The 20,167-nt window shown below is 35.8% G+C and overlaps 1 protein-coding gene across 3 annotated transcripts in view; it reads left to right on the forward strand.

The window, feature by feature from the left end:
- The window catches only part of MTTP (microsomal triglyceride transfer protein), a 56,572-nt gene that overhangs the window by 24,426 nt on the left and 11,979 nt on the right, over nucleotides 1-20,167 (forward strand). For all 3 annotated transcript variants that reach the window (XM_077882098.1, XM_077882097.1, XM_077882096.1), the window contains exons 4-12: nucleotides 616-723; nucleotides 1,924-2,040; nucleotides 2,354-2,493; nucleotides 4,485-4,635; nucleotides 6,743-6,900; nucleotides 10,662-10,830; nucleotides 11,650-11,757; nucleotides 16,595-16,804; nucleotides 18,319-18,530. In XM_077882098.1, the coding sequence (XP_077738224.1) occupies nucleotides 616-723; nucleotides 1,924-2,040; nucleotides 2,354-2,493; nucleotides 4,485-4,635; nucleotides 6,743-6,900; nucleotides 10,662-10,830; nucleotides 11,650-11,757; nucleotides 16,595-16,804; nucleotides 18,319-18,530 (1,373 nt within the window). The remainder of the gene's footprint in view (nucleotides 1-615; nucleotides 724-1,923; nucleotides 2,041-2,353; nucleotides 2,494-4,484; nucleotides 4,636-6,742; nucleotides 6,901-10,661; nucleotides 10,831-11,649; nucleotides 11,758-16,594; nucleotides 16,805-18,318; nucleotides 18,531-20,167) is intronic.

Below are 20,167 nucleotides of genomic sequence, written 5' to 3' on the forward strand. Positions count from 1 at the left end.
TGTGACAGGCCATGCAATGATAGCAATTTCAACCTCAAATCCTCCAACCTTCTCTATCTCCTTATACTCAGGGTCAACATGAATCCTCTGGAAGGCCAGCAAAAGTCACCTCTGTGGAAGTTTGTCCACGGGCACAATGGCCATGTCTTGGTGCTCATCATAATCCTTAGAGACTGTGCTAGCTTATGAGTGTCAAGTGTGATAATTGCCATTCTCTTCCAAGAACTAACTGATTTCTTTGTTATTTTAAACACTGGTTCATTTTTGTTTCAAACAGAGTGACAGGAAGGGAACATATTGATATGTTCAAAGAAAATATTCCTGATTTGTCTTCCTTCAGCAATCCTTCTTGCTTTCATAGAAATCCCAGTCTAAATCGGTTTACCCTTTCTTTCCCTAGGCTATGCCCATTATGTTCAGAGACTTAATTATCCATTTCCCAAAATTTCATATTCTCAGAGATTAGCTTCTTAGAAATTTAAATAGTTTCTTTTCACAAAAAAAGAAATCCTAGCTTTGAAGTAACAGGTCTCTATCTCCCAGACTGATAGATACTGCTATTGATACATAATGCCTTTTTGCTTCATTTATGTTTGTCTTTTTTTCCCCCACTAGGTCAAAGAGTTCTACTCATATCCAAATGAGCCAGTGGCCATAGAAAATCTCAAGAGAGGCCTGGCTAGTCTGTTTCAGATGCAGTTAAGCTCTGGAACCACCAATGAGGTACTTACTAAGATTAAGGATCCAGAATATTATTTGCAATACTTACCAAAATTGCTCATATGGATTTCTATTTGTAGAAATTGAGTGAAAAAGTTACTACTGTGGTAATGCTCAGAAAAAGTGAGTAGGGTGGTTAAGTCTCATTTACATTTGAAACTAATTACCATTTATCCCAATTTGTACTCAAATACAGAGTGAAAGAAATTAGAATCCATTATACTAAGGATACTTATAGAATGAATGACAAGAAAGATACAGAAAACATTGGGGAGCCTCTCAGTGGCATCACTGTGCGTCACTATCCTATGGGGACCTTATTTATGATATGGATTCCCTAGATTCACCACAGAGATTCTGTCAGTAGATCAGGACCTGAGCATCTGTATTATAACAATTTTCTCAGATAGTTTGGATACATTGTCAGTTTGGGGAACCAGTGGTCTATACCAGCCTCCTTCATCTTACAGACAAAGAAACTGAGAAGTTAAGTGGCTTCTCCAGTATCACACTTTGAGTCAAAGGCAGAATTGAGTCTGAGTTTCCTCTTCTGAATTCAGCCAACCTACGAGTGGGTGAGAAAATCTAACGGCAGGGCTGAGCTAAGGGAATATTGGTAGTTTGCTAGAATAAAGGCTAGATGTGGTGCTGGCCGAGACATGAGGGAAGGCTCAGAGAAGCTAAACAGTCCATACTGGCATACATTTGCCCACACTCATATTGTTAATGTGACTTATAATGAGTTGAATTAATCCCACAGGTTTTTAAGGTTTCTAATTATATTCAGCTAGTCAAAGAGCATGTGTACACATGTTCATGCGCACACATATTCACATCTAGATACAGAATTAAAAGTCAAATTGTCTTCCCACATAATTACCCATTTACCAGAGGTTTTGATTATGACCAGGCCATTTGTCCAATTCTTACTAGATGTTAGAGAGAAGTAGGAAATCCTCTATTATTACTGGGGCAATAAAAGGATGGTGGGAAGACTCAAAAAAAGAGGATGGAAAAGAATCCATATGCTTCAGGAAACACTGAATTCTACTTGTCTTTCTGTCTTGTCAGCCTGGGCAAAATGAGTCAAAAGTCAGCACCCCATGGCAATATCAGGAAACTCAATTTTCAGGCCACTTCCCACTGGAATTTAAATGGTCCATGTGAGAATCCTAAACATTGTATTTTTACTTTTTTTTTTAGGTAGATATCTCTGGGGATTGTAAGGTGACATACCAGGCTCATCAAGACAAAGTGACCAAAATTAAGGCCTTGGATTCATGCAAAATAGAGAGGCCTGGATTTACAACCTCAAATCAGGTATGGTTGATAATATTCTCTTTAAGGCATCCAAATAATTACATTTTGTAGAGTTAATTTAAAATAATAGAACAATAAGTTAACAGTATAATTTGGGAACGTTTATAATTTTTAGTTTAGGTTATTGTTTCACACAATATCAAATGAAAAGGTTTATTTTTGTATATTGGAAGTTTGGGCAGTGAAGGGAAGGTATTAAGGGGAAGTTTGTTTGAAGATTTAAAAAAGAGTTTGCTATTTGACTTGATTTAAAGATAAAAAGCTGATTGTTATAACTACAAATATGTATTTATGTATGTATGTATTTATTTAGGTCTTGGGTGTCACTTCAAAAGGCACAGCTGTTACTACCTATAAGATAGAAGACAGCTTTGTTATAGCTGTGTTTGCAGAAGAGATACATGCTTTTCGGATGAATTTCCTACCAACCATTGCAGGCAATATAGTATCAAAGTAAGATAATGATGAAATTTAAATTTTCTTTCCTATTCTTTGTTATATTGTTATGTTTGGTTTCTAAGTATACATGTTACAAATGTTAAATGTAGCTATGTTATATATATATATATATAATATATATCATTATATATAATATATATAGATAGATAGATATAGATATATAGTGCTTCCTCATTTTGACTATTAGCTTCTTGAAAACTGTGATTATATCTTGTTCACCTTTATTTTTAACATCATCTACAATACTATATGGCATTTTTTAAAGATTTTATTTATTTATTCATGAGAGACAGAGAGAGAGAAAGAGGCAGAGACAAAGGCAGAGGGAAAAGCAGGCTCCATGCAGGGAGCCCGTTGTGGGACTTGGTCCTGGGACTCCGGGATCATGCCCTGGGCTGAAGGCAAGGCGCTCAACCGTTGAGCCACCCAGGGATCCCACTGTCTGGCATATATTAAGCACTTGCTGTTTTTTAATAGAATTTCATTTAAAATTGTACCAGTCATTTATTGAATAAAATTTACATTTAAAAAAGACAAACTACCTGATTTATTCTAGTTTATTTTCTAATTTCTCTGTTAGATGTTTCCAATGGTAAGGTTAAAAAGTGGTGGCATTTGTATGTTCTCTCCTTGAAATTTTTGTTGTTATTGTTGTTAAGAAATACATAAAAAGTTCCATAGTAAAGTCATATGACAGAATTTTTGTATTTTTGATTTGTAGTACTTAACCATATTCAAGCCTGTTGTTTCAATGTGAGAAAATTTCTCCACTAAGAAGTCCTCATGGGCTTAAGAACTAGAATTTTCAAATCTAAGAGTATATGTTGTTTTTGTATTTTAATATAGAAGTGTCCTAGCATTAAATATATTCTATCATATGCCATTTCTGTCAAATACTTTCTCTGAAGTAGCTCTAATATCAGAGGAGAGTGGATGCAAAGTCTTTGGAGATGTGCCTCAAGCCATAAATGCTTGAAATTTCTTGAAGTCTCATCTGGATAGAATTTTTCAGTTTACTTTGCACCATATTGTTTTCATATATATTCATATAAAATAAATATTTTAAATTACTTACCAGGTCTGTCAGGTTCCATTGTCCTACAGCAAAACACTCCCAATTTAGTGGTGCAAAAAGCAGCAGTCATTTTATTATTCTCTCTCAGAATTCTGTATCTTGCCTTGGCTCAGCAAGGCATGCCTTGTCGGGTCTGTTCTGTAGTTGTAGTCACCGACCAGAGCTGGTTCAAAGGTTATTTCCTCATCTATTTATTATCTGGGCTGGAAAAACTCAAACTACTGAGGCTCACAAACATGAGCCTTTTTATCAACATGTGGCCTCTCAAAATGGCGGCTTTAGGAGCCAGACTTTGTACATAGCAGCTCAAGGCTCTGAAGGGACATGCACTTCTGGCATTCCAGATGAAGGCTGAATTTCCTTTTAAGATTTGGCCTTAGAAGTCATGTAGTGTCACTTCCACTGTCCCTCTCTTAGTTGGGGAAGTCACAGAGTCCTGCCCAGGATCAAGGATAGGGATGCAGACTCTACCTCTTGATGGGAAAGAGACAAGATTCTGAAAGAGCACAACAGGCAAAAATATCATTGAAGCAATATTTAGTAAATAAGATTTCTTAATTGTCTTAGTTAATAAGTGATGTGTGGTTGTATTGATGACATCATTTTCAGAAAGCAGGGCTAAATTCAGAAGAAGTAACATCACATATCTTGTTCAGCATCTGGGCAAGTTTTCTTCACTGTATTCTGTTAAATCCAGACTCAATTTTTCAAACCTTTGAGTAAATTTGTTGCTCCAGAAAGATTTAATAATTATCTTGAGGTTTCTGTTACTGAGATTTGCAGTTTGAAAGACACGGACTTATGTAGGATGAATAAATTAGTATCTGGTTTGCCAGAAGAATGACAATCAGTAGCTTGTTCATTCAAAAGAAAGCTGTTAATGTGATATTTCTTTTCCTCGGTTGTACAGGCAGAAATTAGAGCTGAAGACCACTGAAGCAGGCCCAAGACTGATGCCTGGAAAGCAGGTTGCAGCTATAATTAAAGCAGTTAATTCAGAGTACAGAGCCCTTCCCATTATGGGACAGAACTTCCAGAGCGAGTGTAAAGGATGCCCTTCTGTAAGTGTGAATAACTGGTCCGATAGGGGAATAATCATGGCTTAAAATTCTATTTTCCTTTTATCTCCAATGGAAGCTTCAGTCAATTCTTTCAAAAAAAGTTTATAAAGAGCTACCAACCACCACTGAATTATAATGGCACCAGCACTTAACAATATGCACCCGAGATGATGTGTAATCCAACAATGATTAACAAATAATTACCATCCACTCATCCCAAATTTAAAATGTTATGACTTAAGGGCAGCTTCTGAATAGTATGCAGGAGGGGATAGAGGGCTTAATGAAATTAGAGGAAAGCATATAGTGTCAAGAGCATGGACAGGGATCTGAATCCTGAAAGTTCTGCTGCTGAGTAGCAGTGAGTCCTCAGGTTAATATTTTACTGAGCTCTGAGCTCAGTGTTCCAAGTATTGCTGTGAGAACAAAAAAAGGATACCAAGATCTCTACTAAATTAGGAAACACTTCTTTACCACACCCCAAACTCCCCTACAATTGTGGCCAGAAATGAGATTGCACATCTCCAAGGCAAAGTATTGATCATCATTAACATTTTCAATCCAACAAAGAGAAATTTCATTTATTGCATAAGTCACCTGTGACGATGCCCACAGATAGAAATTTTCTAACATTTCCTAATACTTAACCTCTTGTCAGGAGAGCAAACCCGTGGCTTCATGCTCTGTTGGTAGCTACCGGAAGATGCCATTCCCTTGGATATGATTGGTGTTCAGAGAAGTAGAATTATCAAGTACTAATATATAGTTTGCTTAAAGTATAAGACATTAGTTCCTTGCTAATTTCTCAAATTTATCAAAATTGAACTAAGGGAAAAACAAAAAGAAAGAAGAATTATCATTCTTAAATCTTATTTTTTATTTGTTTTTCTTCCATATATCAGTTTATATTTCAGTGTAATTTTTCTAATGTGTGCTATGAAGGTGGAAATTATTTAGGAAAGTGGCTGATGAAACCAGTCATCTTTTATAATACTGTGAGCTACTTATTTCTCTCCCCATGGTTATTAAATATTGTAAGCCATTTTAGATTTTTGATAATTACTTCTTCCTTATTGTAGGAAGGATTGATGTCTTTGAGGAATTGCTTTTCCAATTTCAGTACATTGTCATCATTGCAACCCTTTAAAGAAAAGAAAATCTGAATTCATACTGGTGTGCTCTCTGTCCTCAGAAATGACCCAGTAGATATTTATCTAAAGATAGCTGGAGTTTTGCTTTGGAATATCCTCTTAAGTTTAGATAACCAAGATAGATTTAAAAAAGAGAAAATATATGTCTATTGCTTATTAGAAGGAGTAATTTAAATATTGGTAGCATGCTGATTATTCCAGAATAAGAAAGCTGGAGGTCACTAATGGGATTAAACACATTATTTGCAACTAGGGGAAAAGTGGTAAACTATGAAAAATCAGTTACTTAGCTTATTTCAAAGCCAGCATGTCACCAATTAGAATTATTTACTATTGTTAAAACCACAAGAGAATAACAATAGTATGAGAATTACCTTTATCTAGATACTACTCAACATATAAGTAATGAACAGTTCAGACCTCAGCATAATTAGACATTGAACTTTATAAAAACAATACGATAAAGAGATAGACTTGGGAGTTCAGTTATTACAGAGACTGATTTTCAGTGAGGTCCTAGTACACAAGAAAACTGGCACAATAATTTAGCAGTTTTACTTTTTTCCCCCTCCAACATATCCTGCTATTAAGGAAAATTCTGCATAGTTGCAAGATGGTAGTCAAAGCCTGGCCCTAGATGTAATTCCCTTGGTGTAACTATGTAATGACCTTATTGGCCCAGGAGCCTGAGTTCTTTGGAGCTAAGTACTAATAGACAAAAGTGGTCCTCCCGCAGAGGACTTGCACACAGGGTCAGCAGGCCTCTATATTTGTCTCTGAGAGTCACAGAAATGTGAGAGGGGCAAGCGACAATCAGGTATATTGAGGTAAGATACAAAAAAGCTTCTGCTTGTCAGTTACAAGGAAACATTTATTTCTGGGGATAACATCCCTTTTCAATGTGGATGTCCAGAGTCACAAATGGCATGTGAGCCTGCAGCAGTGTTTCTTTGCAGCTTGCGGAGCACTGGCAGTCCATCAGAAAACACCTGCAGCCTGACAACCTCTCCAAGGCTGAGGCTGCCAGAAACTTCCTGGCCTTCATTCAGCACCTCAGGACTGCAAAAAGAGAAGAGATCCTCCAAATCCTAAAGGCTGAAAACAAGGAAGTATTGTAAGTTCCCAAATCTTGTGTGGGGTTGTCTGTAGACAAGCATTTCCAGGTTATTGGTTTCTTTTTAAACAAGAAAGATCCTTTTTAATCAACTGGCCAACTTCCAAATTAATTGTTCTGTGTTGTTTTGCATTTTCATCAAACAGCTATGCCACAATACAGTAATTTAACCATTACTTGCCCAGAAATGTGCCAACACAAGGTTTTAGCAGTGACTCAGAATGAACATTTTTTGAGTGTTTATGAGTTTAAATCAGGTCCACATTGGCATGTAGATAAGGAGGGGGTAGGACTTCATCCTGACATGGATGCACGTCCTGCCCCCTGTGTTTGGACCTATTAATTTACATTTGAAAAGATTCCGAAGTTGATTATAAAAACAAAAAAAAAAGGGGTATGACTTCTTTTTTTATTTTAAATTTAATTACCAATATATAGTACATCTTTTGTTTCAGCCGTAATATTCAATAATTTATCAGTTGCATATAATGCCCAATGCTCCTCATATCATGTGCCCTCCTTAATGCCCATTACCCAATTAATCCAACTATGATTTTATTAAGGATCCAGTGACCATACCCATTGAAGCTATTTTTTTTTATTCAGAAAATTGAGAACTAAGGTAAATAGTCAAAGAGAATCTAGAAAAAAAGAAATCTGAACATTATTTGAATGTTTGGTGGAAGTGTGATTCATTGACATACATAGTAAAGATAGTTGACTTAATTCTCAAATTTACTTTGTAAATACAAGTGTTTTTTTGTCTATAATAAAGATTTGTAAATATAAATTCACCTGTATGATACTAATTACCCCAATGATACAGAAGACGGTTCAATTAATTTAACAGCTAAAACTAGCCATTACCATAGTAAAAAATGGAAATTGGCCAACTTATACACACACACACAGTAGCAGTAGCAGTAGTCACTGAGTTCAAAGGACTCAATTCTACAAAGAAAAGAATTTAGCTTTTTTTCAAAAAGTCTGTTTATTCTTTATTCTATTTGTTATTTACTTGCTTTGAGAACATTTTAAAAAATTGATAGGAATTCCATATGACTAACCAGAGTTGGTTGGCCTCTTCAAAAATAAATATTTGAACTAGAAGTTGAAAGATACACAAGTCAGAAATTCTCAGACTCCTGTTTTAATCATAAAACTTTGAAATATATTTGTAGAGAGATTTGTCTTTATAGAAAAGGCAAGGGTACCGACAAGAAAAGTTTAAAAATTGGCCATTAGTTTAGAATGGAGATTGCATTAAACTTTAACCTTATTTGTGTCCTAAAAGCCTTAAGATAGTAATTATTTGGATTATTTCATGATGTATTTCCTAAATCAGATTACAGGTTTCTCCTGCTACCCAAAAGTAGAACCTCCCTATGAAACCTTTTATAACCTAAAATAGTTTAAAGCAAAGAATTGTCATTAATTTACGTGGAGAATTTTTGAGCATTTTCAAACCAAAATAATAATAATAATAATAACCTCTCAGGTTTTTCTGATACCTTAGGACACATCTTGCAAATGCATACACAGAATACATTGAGATAAAGCCCAGATGCTCATAGACACAGTTCTAAGCTATGGTGGCCTGATGCTGAGATCCTGAGTATAGTTCCTTGGGAAGAGGCTTGGTGGAGCCACTCTTCCTGCTCAAGGTGCATGGCTGCCTCTATAACAGGCTTGCTGCAAAACACATTGAATACTATTTTACTTTTAACTACCCCTCCTTTTTTTTGTAAAAGTGAAAATCTTCTTCAGATCTCTTTTAGTTAGCAAAAACAGGTACTAATGTAGGTCTTTTGTAAAAGCAAAGTAGCCTAACATAAACTTTGGAAAAGCAGGGGATACTTGCATTTATGTAATATTGTACCATATAATATGCAACCCACATGTAGTATAATGTAATAGAAAGGATACTGGGATGAACTAAAATCAGAAGACTTGGGTTTTTTTTTTAAGATTTATTTATTTGAGAGAGAGCAGGGGGAGGGGCAGAGGGAGAGAATCTCAAGCACATTCCCCACTGGGCAGGGAGCCCTAAACAGGGCTCATTCCCAGGACTCTGAGATCATGACCTGAGCTGAAATCAAGAGTTAATACCTAACCACCTGGAAGGCCTGGTTTTTAATTTTGACCTCCAACAGCGTTCATCCTTTGGGCAAATTATTTACATTTAGCCTCTGCAAGCCTCACTTTCAACATCTGTAAAATACAGAGAATAATTCCTTCTAATTATTATAGCATAGTGAAAGGCAGGATGGTGGAATGTAATATTTCCCAAAGTGTCCATTGTGTGTATCCTGTAATTTGAAGAATTTTAACAGTATGCCAAGAGGAAAGAAATCTGTGAGCAACTGAGTTGGAAAAATGCTGGGTGAAACCAAATCAAATAGTTTTCTTGGCTGCAGAAATTTTCAACATCTTTAGTCGTAAATTATTATGTACAAGTTTCCTTAAACATTTGCTAGGCTTAAATAACCTTGAAGAGCCCTTTCCTTACAGCATTTCATAGAGCTAGAATCACACGGAAAAAAAGCACTTTGGGAAACACCAATATATTTAAAAGATCATGGATACCAGAGTCAGAAAAACCTGAGTTCCAACCCCAGCTATACACTTAACAGCTATGGGGCCTTGAACATCTGAGTCTGTTTCCTCATAAATAAGGGGAAATATTAGTATTAAACTGACAGAGATGTTTTGTGGATTAAATGAAGTAATTGTATTAATAACTATATTTATTGAGTGTTTACCACGTGTCCAGCACTGTTCTAAGTGCTCTACATAGATTATGTAATCTATTCCTCCCAACAATACTAAGGTAACCACTATTTTTAGCCCTGTCTTATAGACAAAGAAATGAAGGTAAAGAGAAGTTGCATACCTAAAATTTCTGGTGCAGTACTTGCATAATAGGTACCTAGTAAGTATTCTCTCTCAGTTTCTTCATTCACTAGGTTTTTGCTAGGAACAAAATGATATAGTGCAAGCATATCCCTTTTTTTAAGTATAAAGCACTAACCACATGTATAGTGTGTTTATACAATGCGGAATAAACTTACATACATAATATATTCATTAGTACGACAACTAGTTTCAGAAATTTTACCATCCCAGACCCAACTAGATTCCTAATGACTGGTATATATAATTAGAAATGAACTTGCCTATAGGAGCGCTACTCTGTCCACACACAGTCATTATGGTTGAACATTGAACTATATACCATGGTACTTTTTATTTTTAGAAGAAAAATGAACAAAATCTTCTCTCTTGGATATAAATTAAAGTTAAAAGGATTTCCCATCTTTTCTTTAAGTAATACCGCCTGAGTTAAATTAGGCATTTGAGAAATGTGTACATTTGCAAAGCTAATTAGAGAAAGAAAATCAACATTTGAGACCATAAATCTGATGTATTACTCATACAGAAAAGAATTTGAACCTAATTTATAATTTTATGTGTATAATTTTGGCATATAAATTTCCAAGTTATGTTTGGCTTAGGCTATTACAGGAAAATTAGTTTGTATATTCTAAGTATATGTTGAGTTACAGAGAGAAGCATTAAAGGAGAGGTTTAAAATAAAGTAGGGGGGTCTTTTTGAGGAAGTTATTCATTTTTCTTTTGTTTATATAAAAAAATTTCACTTCTTTAGGAAACTCAAATCAATGGAGAGTCTGTGAATGGTAGAGATTTAAATAATTCCTAAGTGCACAAAACATTGATATCCATGACTCCCTTTTTCTTAGACCTCAACTGGTAGATGCTGTCACCTCTGCTCAGACTTCAGACTCATTAGATGCCATTTTGGACTTTTTGGATTTCAAAAGTGACAGTAGCATTGTCCTCCAGGAAAGGTTTCTCTATGCCTGTGGATTTGCCTCCCATCCTGATGAAGAACTTCTGAGAGCCCTCATTGTAAGTCAAATGAACACTGGGAAAAATAAAGGCTCTCAACTGCTAAAAAGTTCATTAAGAGTCTAAGCAGTAATTAGATTATTATCTATTCATTAATCTTAACTGTAGTAAACTATTTCACAGTGTCTTCTTTGCAATTCATTTAAAATAACATAAACTGTATTGTAAGGAAATTAAGAAGATTATATTCACCTATCATACAATATAACATAGAACAAAATTTCAGAGGAAATGAATCTTGATTATTCTCAACAATTGATTTTTTGAGGATTTGTTTTGATTTCAAAAGTCTTTATGGCATTGAATATACAATACATTGAAGAGATACAATCTTCCAATATAAAAAAATTATATTGGAAATAAAAGCTAGACTTCTCTTGGGTTCAAGATTTAAAAAACAAAATGTGCACTTATCCCCTTATGAACTAATGGAATAACTCATAATATTTTTGGAAAATGAAACCATTTGAGGACCTGATAAAAGCAATGAAGCTTCTCTTCACCCATATGCAAAATTTTATGGATTTTTTTTTTTTTGGTTCACTGACACAGTGAGCCCAATCCATAAACGTCTCAGAAGTTCATAGACCTATGTTAAGGAGATCTGGAAAGGAGAGATTCTAATAACTCTTTAATTCAAAGTTAGAAAGTGAATTTTTAAGTGTCCCCAAATCAAAATTTTGAATTTGCTATCTAGGAACATAAAAACATTTTTCTTAGACATTGGTTATTTTGTTTCTTAAAAAAACGTTTCTTAAAATGTCCATTGGAAATGTTTAAATGTTTTGATAATCTATTTTATCTCTGTTTGGCTAATAGAGTAAGTTCAAAGGTTCCTTTGGGAGCAATGACATCAGAGAAACTGTTATGATCATCATTGGGGCCCTCGTCAGGAAGCTGTGTCAGAATGAAGGTTGCAAACTCAAAGTAAGTGCAAATCCAATCTCATGTATTATATAGTTCCAGATCATTTTATGTCATACACACTGAGCTGCCTATCATTGGCACTCCTAATCTCTCTTACCCTACTCCACTTTCCCTATTTCCTAGCAATTATTGTCATCTAACATACTTTATAATTCAGTTATTCATTTTTCCTTCTATTTCATTTTTTTAAAAAAAATATTAGACTCTAGGACTATCTCCTAGAGGAGAAGATTTTTTTAAGGTTTATTTATTTATTTTAGAGAGAAAGAGAGCATAAGCAGGAGGTGCAAAGGGAGGAGAGAGAATCCCAAGCAGACTCTTCACCGAGCTCAGTTTCCTATGCAAGGCTAGATCTCCCAACCCTGAGATCATGAACTGAGCAGACCAAGAGTCAGGTATTTAACCAACTGAGGCGCCCTGAGAAGAACTTTATAAGAAGTGTGGTTTGCAGTTTTGAGTTTTGATGGAAGGAATTTAGTTACTTCTGATTACCCAGAACTTTACATTTTGTTTTTAATTTCATTTGCTCGAAGCTTCTCCATTTGCTTGAGTGGACTATCAATTTTAACATTTTTTCTCATAAAAAACCAAAAACTCACTTTGTAGGCTTAACTAGATATAGGAAACCCAAATGGATTAATATCCAACAAAGCCTATCTTTCTATAATGCAAATAAGTTAAAGATACTAAATATATAAAAAGTCTTTTTTTTCTGGCCCACATTTATTACACAGCCAGCTTCTAGTCAGCATTTTTCTTCTCTCTCAAAAAGGACACCACTATATTATTTTTCCTGCTGAGTGCTTGCCCTTAAAAATAACAGGGAGAACATTCTTGAAATAGTGCTGAAAGAGGCAACCCATAACTAGAATGTAAACTAAGTATGAAAAAGAATACTAAAAAAAGAAATGGCAATGAAAATGTTTGAATATCATCCTAGTGAGTTCTGGCAGAGATCAAATTTGTACTATTTCTATGACATCAAAGTCATATGACTTCTCATATTTTTCAATTTCCATAATTATTTGAGTAGCCAATTTATTTCAGTAATCATATGTCAAATATTTTGGCTAAAGACAAAACTCATATATGAAAATATCCATTCAGCAATATTTAATGAGCATCTACTTTGTGCTAGGTATGATATTAATCCTTTAATATAAAGATGCATAAAATGCATAAGATAAAGATGCATTAAAAAACCATCCTCAAAGAACTCCCAGTCCATGTGTCAAATACAAGCAAAAATCATATTGAAATATAAGCAAAGTGCTCTGAGAATACAGGACATATAGCAAACTATTCTGTTTGGAGGTACTGGGGAAGGTTTCACCAAAATAGGGATATTTGAGCTTAGTCTAGAAGAATTTTTTAGGTAAAGAGATGATAGTATGGAATGAAGGACATTGTAGGAGAAATACAACAATACATGAAAAGGTCCAAAGTCAAAATAGGTCTGGTATGCTGAAAGCAGTGAGAAATTCTGTGGAGCTGGAGCACAATGTATTCATATTTGTGAGTCAGATAGGTGAGAGTATAGCTGCAAGAAAGAAGGGAAGAGAGAAAAGAGAAAAGAAGTTGGATCTTTATTAATGAGAAGCTCACAAGTCTGGCCTTCATTCCGTAGAAGGAGGGGAAAACAGTTAGTTTTTAGGCAGATGAATGAGATGCTCAGATATTTTTTTATTTGTAAAGAAACAGAGTGTATGGACTGGCAGTTGACCAGATTAGAGCCAGTGAGAACTGATTGGAAACATTTGCAACAACTGGGCAAGAATTAGTAAAGGTCTGAATTAACAGAGAAGCAGTAGGGTTGAGAGAATGAGACAGATTCAAGCGTCATTAAGGAGGTAGAGTTAATACTACACAGTGACTGATGGGCTAGGGAGTGGGGGAGTATGAAAGAGGCTAAGAAGTTGGGTGACTAATATGCTTCCAGGGTAGGATACTAGGTGTGGTGATGTTATCCACTTAAACAGTTTATAGAACTTAGTTTGGGGGTGGGAGGAAGGTGGAACTATGGATTTGGCCATGTTAAGTTTGAAATCCTCTGGGCTGCCAAGTTGAGATGTCCAAAAGACAGATGGCCATAGCGCCCTGCAGCCCAGAAGAGGAGTTAGGGCCAGGAACAGAGTGGCTGCAACCTTGGGAGAGAATAGAATGTAGCATGAGAAGGAAACCAAACAAAGGATTAAAGGTAAAGTTTTGCTGAAAATGGGATAGCCAAATTCTCATCAAATCGTAAAAGTTATCTTATAGGTAGCTTAAAACTATCCACTACCACTGTCATTCAATTTGTTAATGTTTTGGGGCAACTTTTTAAAAAATGTATCTTTGAAGATAATTAGCCACGTGATGGACTGTTGTAAATGTTGACGTTTGCTTTTCAACCTTCTGTGATGGAATATCTATCTACCTCTAGCCTCTCAGGAAAAATTTAGGGTATCTACAGGACATACAATACTTTTACTGCCCTGAAGTTATCTGCTATCCTGTCGATTGCTGAAGTTTTTCAGCATTTACTAATATGAAAACTCTCACCTGCCCTGTGACAGCCAGACAAGTTTACTCACTGAATACAAAGCCTCCTATTTCTTTTTCTTATTAGTTTTTTTGCCTACATTTTGACCTCCTTCCACCTTAATTTCATTTCTCCTCAAATTTGTATTTGAAAAAATTCAAACCTACAGAAAAGTGGTGAGAATAGCATAATTCCTTGAAACTCTATGTATCCTTCACCTAGGTTTGCCAATTTTTAACATCTTGCATATTTCTAGTATCTCATTCTGATTTATCTCATTTTATTTGTATTTTGACTGAACCAGGTGAGAGTGGGTTGGAGACATCTGGCATTTTATCCCTTAATCCCTTTTACTTCACATTACTTGAGTGCTATTACATCTAGGCCCTTATGGTGGACAAAATATATATATCTATATTTATTATGTGGCGAGCTCATACTGCTATCTTTAATTCCAACCCAATGCGACAAGCTTCTTTCCTCCCATTCCATGTGTTTGTCTTCCTTCTACAGCGAGAATCTTGATGTTCAAGAACATCAATATATTGATTCATTTGCTCATTCCTATAACACACATGAAATAGTTTGGGAATTGCTATACCAGTATTGCTACAAAAGTCAGACTAAATAAAGTTTAAGACCATCACAGTTCTTTTTGTTCTTAGAATATAATCCACTAAATGGGTACAGCCAGAGCTCTATATTCAGAAGTCTCTTGCATCAAGTCTTTGTTATTCTCTTCTGTTTAATGATGTTAGCAGTTTGATATACACTTATGTTTGTTTCTGTTTGAATTCAATTTTGGCGATCTTCCATCCTTGTTGATTTAATTTTATTTCTTGAATATGTGAAATAATAACATGGTTCAAAAGTCAAAACTACCTTTTAAAAGCATTCTCAAAGGGATCCTATTTCCTTTCCTAGCCCTTCTACCCATTCTCACCTGCCTCCTCCACATACTTGATGTCCTTAGTTGTTGGTTTCTCTTCCTGTGTTTCTTCTTGTGACAGTAAGCAGATGTACACACATATTTTTTTTCTTTCATAAAAATACAGCATTCTATATACACTATATATATACTGGTACTATATACCATGTATTCAAGCATCTCTTGCATATGGTCACGAGGTGATTTCTGCCATTTTACAATTACAAATAATGCTGAGATGAATAATCTTAGGCATATTTTTTCTTATTGTTGGAGATGGAGCCTCAGGGCTAGGGTTGCTGGAACAAAATGCAGATATGTTAGCTTTTGCCAAATTATCTTCTTTAGGAATTGTACCATTTTATGTTTTCACCAATAATGCACGAGAATACCTACTTCCCCATAGCCTCAGTGGGAAAGTATATTATCAAACTTCTGTATCTTTTAATCAGTCTGATAGTTGTAAAATGGCATTTCTCTGGTTACACATGAAATTTAGTATCTTTCCTTCTATTGGAGACCTTTATATCTTCCCCCACCCCTATCTTTCTCCCTCTCTCTCTCTCTCTCTCCCCTCTACTATGTGTATATGTGTGTGTGTGTGTGTGTGTATACCTGCTGCCTAATTTCAGAATTTGCAAATCCTATAAATGAATCAGATCCTAGGAATCTTTAAAGATGAAACTGAAGCCCCTAAAAAAATGTAGTAGCAAAGACCAGAAACCAGGTGTCCCTATTTTATAATTTGCTTTTCCATTAAACTGTTAACTTATACTCAATTCTTTTTTTATTCTAGGCCAGAAAAGGGGGCCTTTTTGATTAAAGAGCATATTTGAAAAGTACCTATCAAAATATCTGTCACATAGAAGGCATTTAAGAAATATTTCCTGAACTGTATGGCAGCATTAATCAAATTTGGATTTAAGCGGAAACAAGCACTTGATTCCAAATTTAAACATTTAGAACAAGACCGTATGGTCAAGGTCTAAGTACTTTCATCAAATTGTTACTTAAGAAAAAGTGTGTGGTGTCACAAAGGTGCCATCTAATTTTTGCTTTAGAAATTCAATGAGTGGGCAGTTCAATGAGTAATCAATTACAAGAGAATTTTAAAAATAATTTTATACATTCAGAATGTGTTCAAAAGAAAATGTATCTTATTAATTGCACTCATTGTTCCTTAAGAATATGTTTATATATGGATTTTTGAAAAAACACACCTTTATCAAGTATACTTGTTCATTTTCATTGTGTATCTCAGTCAACCACTGCAAAACTTTCTAACAATTTAGGTTGTTTTCTTGGCCCCAACAGTGAAGCCAGTATTGTCCAAGACTTATTTAATGTATTATTATATGTATGTCTGAGGTAGTGTGTGATTCTTTTAGGCAGTGATAGAAGCCAAGAAGTTAATCCTGGGAGGACTTGAAAGAACAGAGAAAAAAGAGGACACCATGATGTACCTGCTGGCACTGAAGAATGCTCTGCTTCCGGAAGGCATCCCACTCCTTCTGAAATATGCAGAGGCAGAAGGGCCTGTCAGCCACCTCGCTACCACCACTCTCCAGAGATACGATGTGCATTTCATAACTGATGAGGTAAGTGCCCCAAGAGTATTTGCAACATTCACAAAAGGAAAAGAAGGATGTCTAAACTTGAGTCAAATGCAAAGTTCTCTGAAGTCACCCTATTTTCTTCCCCAAATGAACCATCTCTTTCCTGTTTAGAAATAACTATTAAATTGAATTTAAGGCTATTCTGAAGCAGCCTTACATTTGAATAGATAATGTCCTATATCCCGAAGCAAAATATTGAAGCACATCCTCTTATTTTAAGAAACAAATTCTTTCCAGAAATACCTTTACTTCCGTAAGCTTTAAGATGCTCTTAAATTTAACACTGAAATATCCTGGCTTAAGTATTATGTGTGTTGTTTCCTATAGCTACATTTTCAGGAAGCCATCTAAGTTAAACTTCTGTTAGAGCAGAAAAGTTTATAAATCTCAAGATAAGCTGCCTGCTGAGAATATTTCCAGTTTGCAGCTGAGCACCTTCCCACTACTTTTGTGTCAAAGTTGGTGGGCTGCAAAGCATCATGGCGAGGGTCAGGGCTTTTGAGACAGACAGACCTACATATAAATTCTGTCTATTTTTTTCCCAGTTGTTTGTGCTCAGGTGAGTTATTTAACTTCTATATACTTGAGAACAAGGCCAACATTTGGGGGAGATAGGAAAGAGAAGAGGGAAGTGGAATTGAAATGACTGCTTATAAATGCCTAGGTCAGAACCCCCCATACCACATATTGTTAGGCGAGGCTAGTAGCCAACAAAATTCCAGTCCTTCCAGTCCCCAGAAATTATTTTGGCAGATTTTCTTTGGTGTCAATATTTTGTTAAAAGCATTCCCCAATGTAGCCTGTGGACTTTGGGTGACAATGGTGTGTCAGTATAGGTTTATCAAATGTAACAAATGTACCACTGTGCTGCAGGATGTTGCTAGAGGGGGAGGTTGCATGTGTGTTGGGCAGGGGGGAGTCTGGAAGCAAGGGACATATAGGAACTCTCTGTACTTTCAGCTCAGTTTTGCTGTGAGCCTAAAAGTGCTCTAAAAAAATCAGGTTTATTAATTAAAAAAAAAAGGGTAAAGGAAGACCATGAAGGACTTCATGGAAGGAAATATCACTTAATATAGCCTACTCTCCCCAGAGCCCCATTGACATGTGGCAGTATTCTCTTTAAAAATCATTATTAGTTAGGTAACATCATGATACGCTGCAATAACAAGTGAGCTTAAAAAAAATCTCAGCTTATTAGAAATTTGTTTCCCATTCATGCCATGCCTCATGTAGGTAATGGGAAATGTGGCTCTAAGTTTACTACCGTTGTAGTAAAAAGAGAGGGAGAAGCAGCTCTTAAGCATCTTGGTCCCATAAGAAGTTACCCACAGCAATTCTGTTCATGGCCCATTGGCCAGAATTTTGGCCCCAAACTAATTGTAAAGAACCTTGGAAAATATAAGAATACACACATATTTTTTTAGAGCACAAACTAGTCCTCACAATACCAATTTAAAACATCTAGATGTGCACTATTTTGGACATCTTTTGAACAGGTAAAGAAGACTTTGAACAGGATATACCACCAGAATCGTAAAGTTCATGAAAAGACTGTACGCACGACTGCAGCCACTATCATTTTAAATAACAATCCGTCCTACATGGAAGTCAAAAACATTCTGCTCTCTATTGGGGAGCTTCCCAAAGAAATGAATAAATACATGCTCGCTGTTGTTCAGGACATCCTACGTTTTGAAACTCCTGCAAGGTATGATAGAGTGCACCTGCCTCTCTGTTTATTTAAACAAGCTTTTTTATTTTATTTGCTCAAGCTTGTTTGTATATTGGTGTAGCACACATGTAGCTAATAATAATGATGTGGTCATTATGCTAGGTTATGTTACATAAAACCAGAGTTTGCCAAATCTCCCATGAGAACTATTTAGCAGGCCAGATACTTCATTTTGGCACTATGATTTGAAACCCAGGGTATGATTTTTACTTTAGGTCTCCTATTTAGTCTTATAAATATATATTGCCAATGTATATTTAGTTTGTAGTGTCCCAGAACCCAACTACATTTTTAATAGGATGATTTTTATCAATAGCACAACAAAGTGATATAAATTCTCACCAAATGGTCTTCACTGTTAGCTTTTCAAATGTTAGTGATCTAACATTGAAGCCTTGTCTATCACAGATCAAATGAATCTACCATTTAAGTTAAAAACCTCAGGCATGGCTCACATTTTGGGACTATGCAAGGTATGAAGAGCGGGATCAGCAGACTTCATCGCTCTCAGAACTCTTACTGGATTCATCTTCCTTCCAGTCCCCAGGTTTCTTCTTCTGAATTCACTGATGTCTCCCTTCAAAGGGAGGTTTCCCCAGAGCTCTCTGTACTTTCTCACCTAAATGAGAGGGCTGGAAAAGAAATTTCTACCCACCCACCCCCTCTGAGTTATCAGTCAAGTTACTGATCCTTGCACAGCAGGATCCCCAGGAACGGTCCAATTTGAGTGTTTCTAGTTGAAAAGGAAAACAGACATGGGGGAGGTTGGAAAATAGATGAAGAGAAAGGGGAAAAAAATTAAAGGCAGTAGAAGAAGAGGGTGTGGGAAGACTGAGACAGGTAGAAAAGAGCAGGACAGATAAGGAAGAAGGAACAGATGAGTGAGGGAGGAAGAAGCAAAGTCTGCCAGTAGACATGTATTCCAAGTAGAATGGATTTGACTTCTATCTTTTTGTTTGTCACAAACACTGCAAGTCAGAGTCTCAGGGCCAGAATGGTTAGAGTTGGAAAGGACATTACAGGCCACTTTGCTTGGTATCTCTCTTCAGTGTCGGGGTGGGGGGGTCTAGTCTTCTGGCAGGTGGAGTCTAATTTTTGCTTCCACCTGTCCAGGGGTGGGGGGTTCACCTCTTCTGAGGGAACTTGTATCATTATTCAGAGACTATCACTTAGTTCTTCTTTGTGTAACTGAAAACTTCCTTTTGGCCCTATTTGCCCCAATCTCTGGAGCAGACTGAGCAGGTCTAATCATTCATCCATATGCAGGCCCTTTGAATATTTGAAGATAGCGATCATGACCTCCTTATCCTTTTTTCTTCAGGCTAATATAACTTAGTCATATTGTGTTGGGGGGTACCAATAGGGTAACCATTCCCTCCCCTCAATAATTTTCTACCTCAGATTTAGATCCAGATTTCTTTAGTTGATTATTTTGATATGTTTTGTGGTATTATCATAATGTTATTATTACTGATATGATTAGTGTTAAATAGTTAAGATTGGAAAGATCACAACACTCCTTAGATGGTAGGCAAGACAGAGGCGTGGGGTAAGGTTGAGGACTTACTTTAGAGGAGATAATCTTTCATATATGTGTTTTACTGAGATATCTC

This window comes from Canis aureus, chromosome 33 (assembly GCF_053574225.1).
Source record: "Canis aureus isolate CA01 chromosome 33, VMU_Caureus_v.1.0, whole genome shotgun sequence".
NCBI classification, from domain to species: Eukaryota; Metazoa; Chordata; class Mammalia; order Carnivora; family Canidae; genus Canis; species Canis aureus.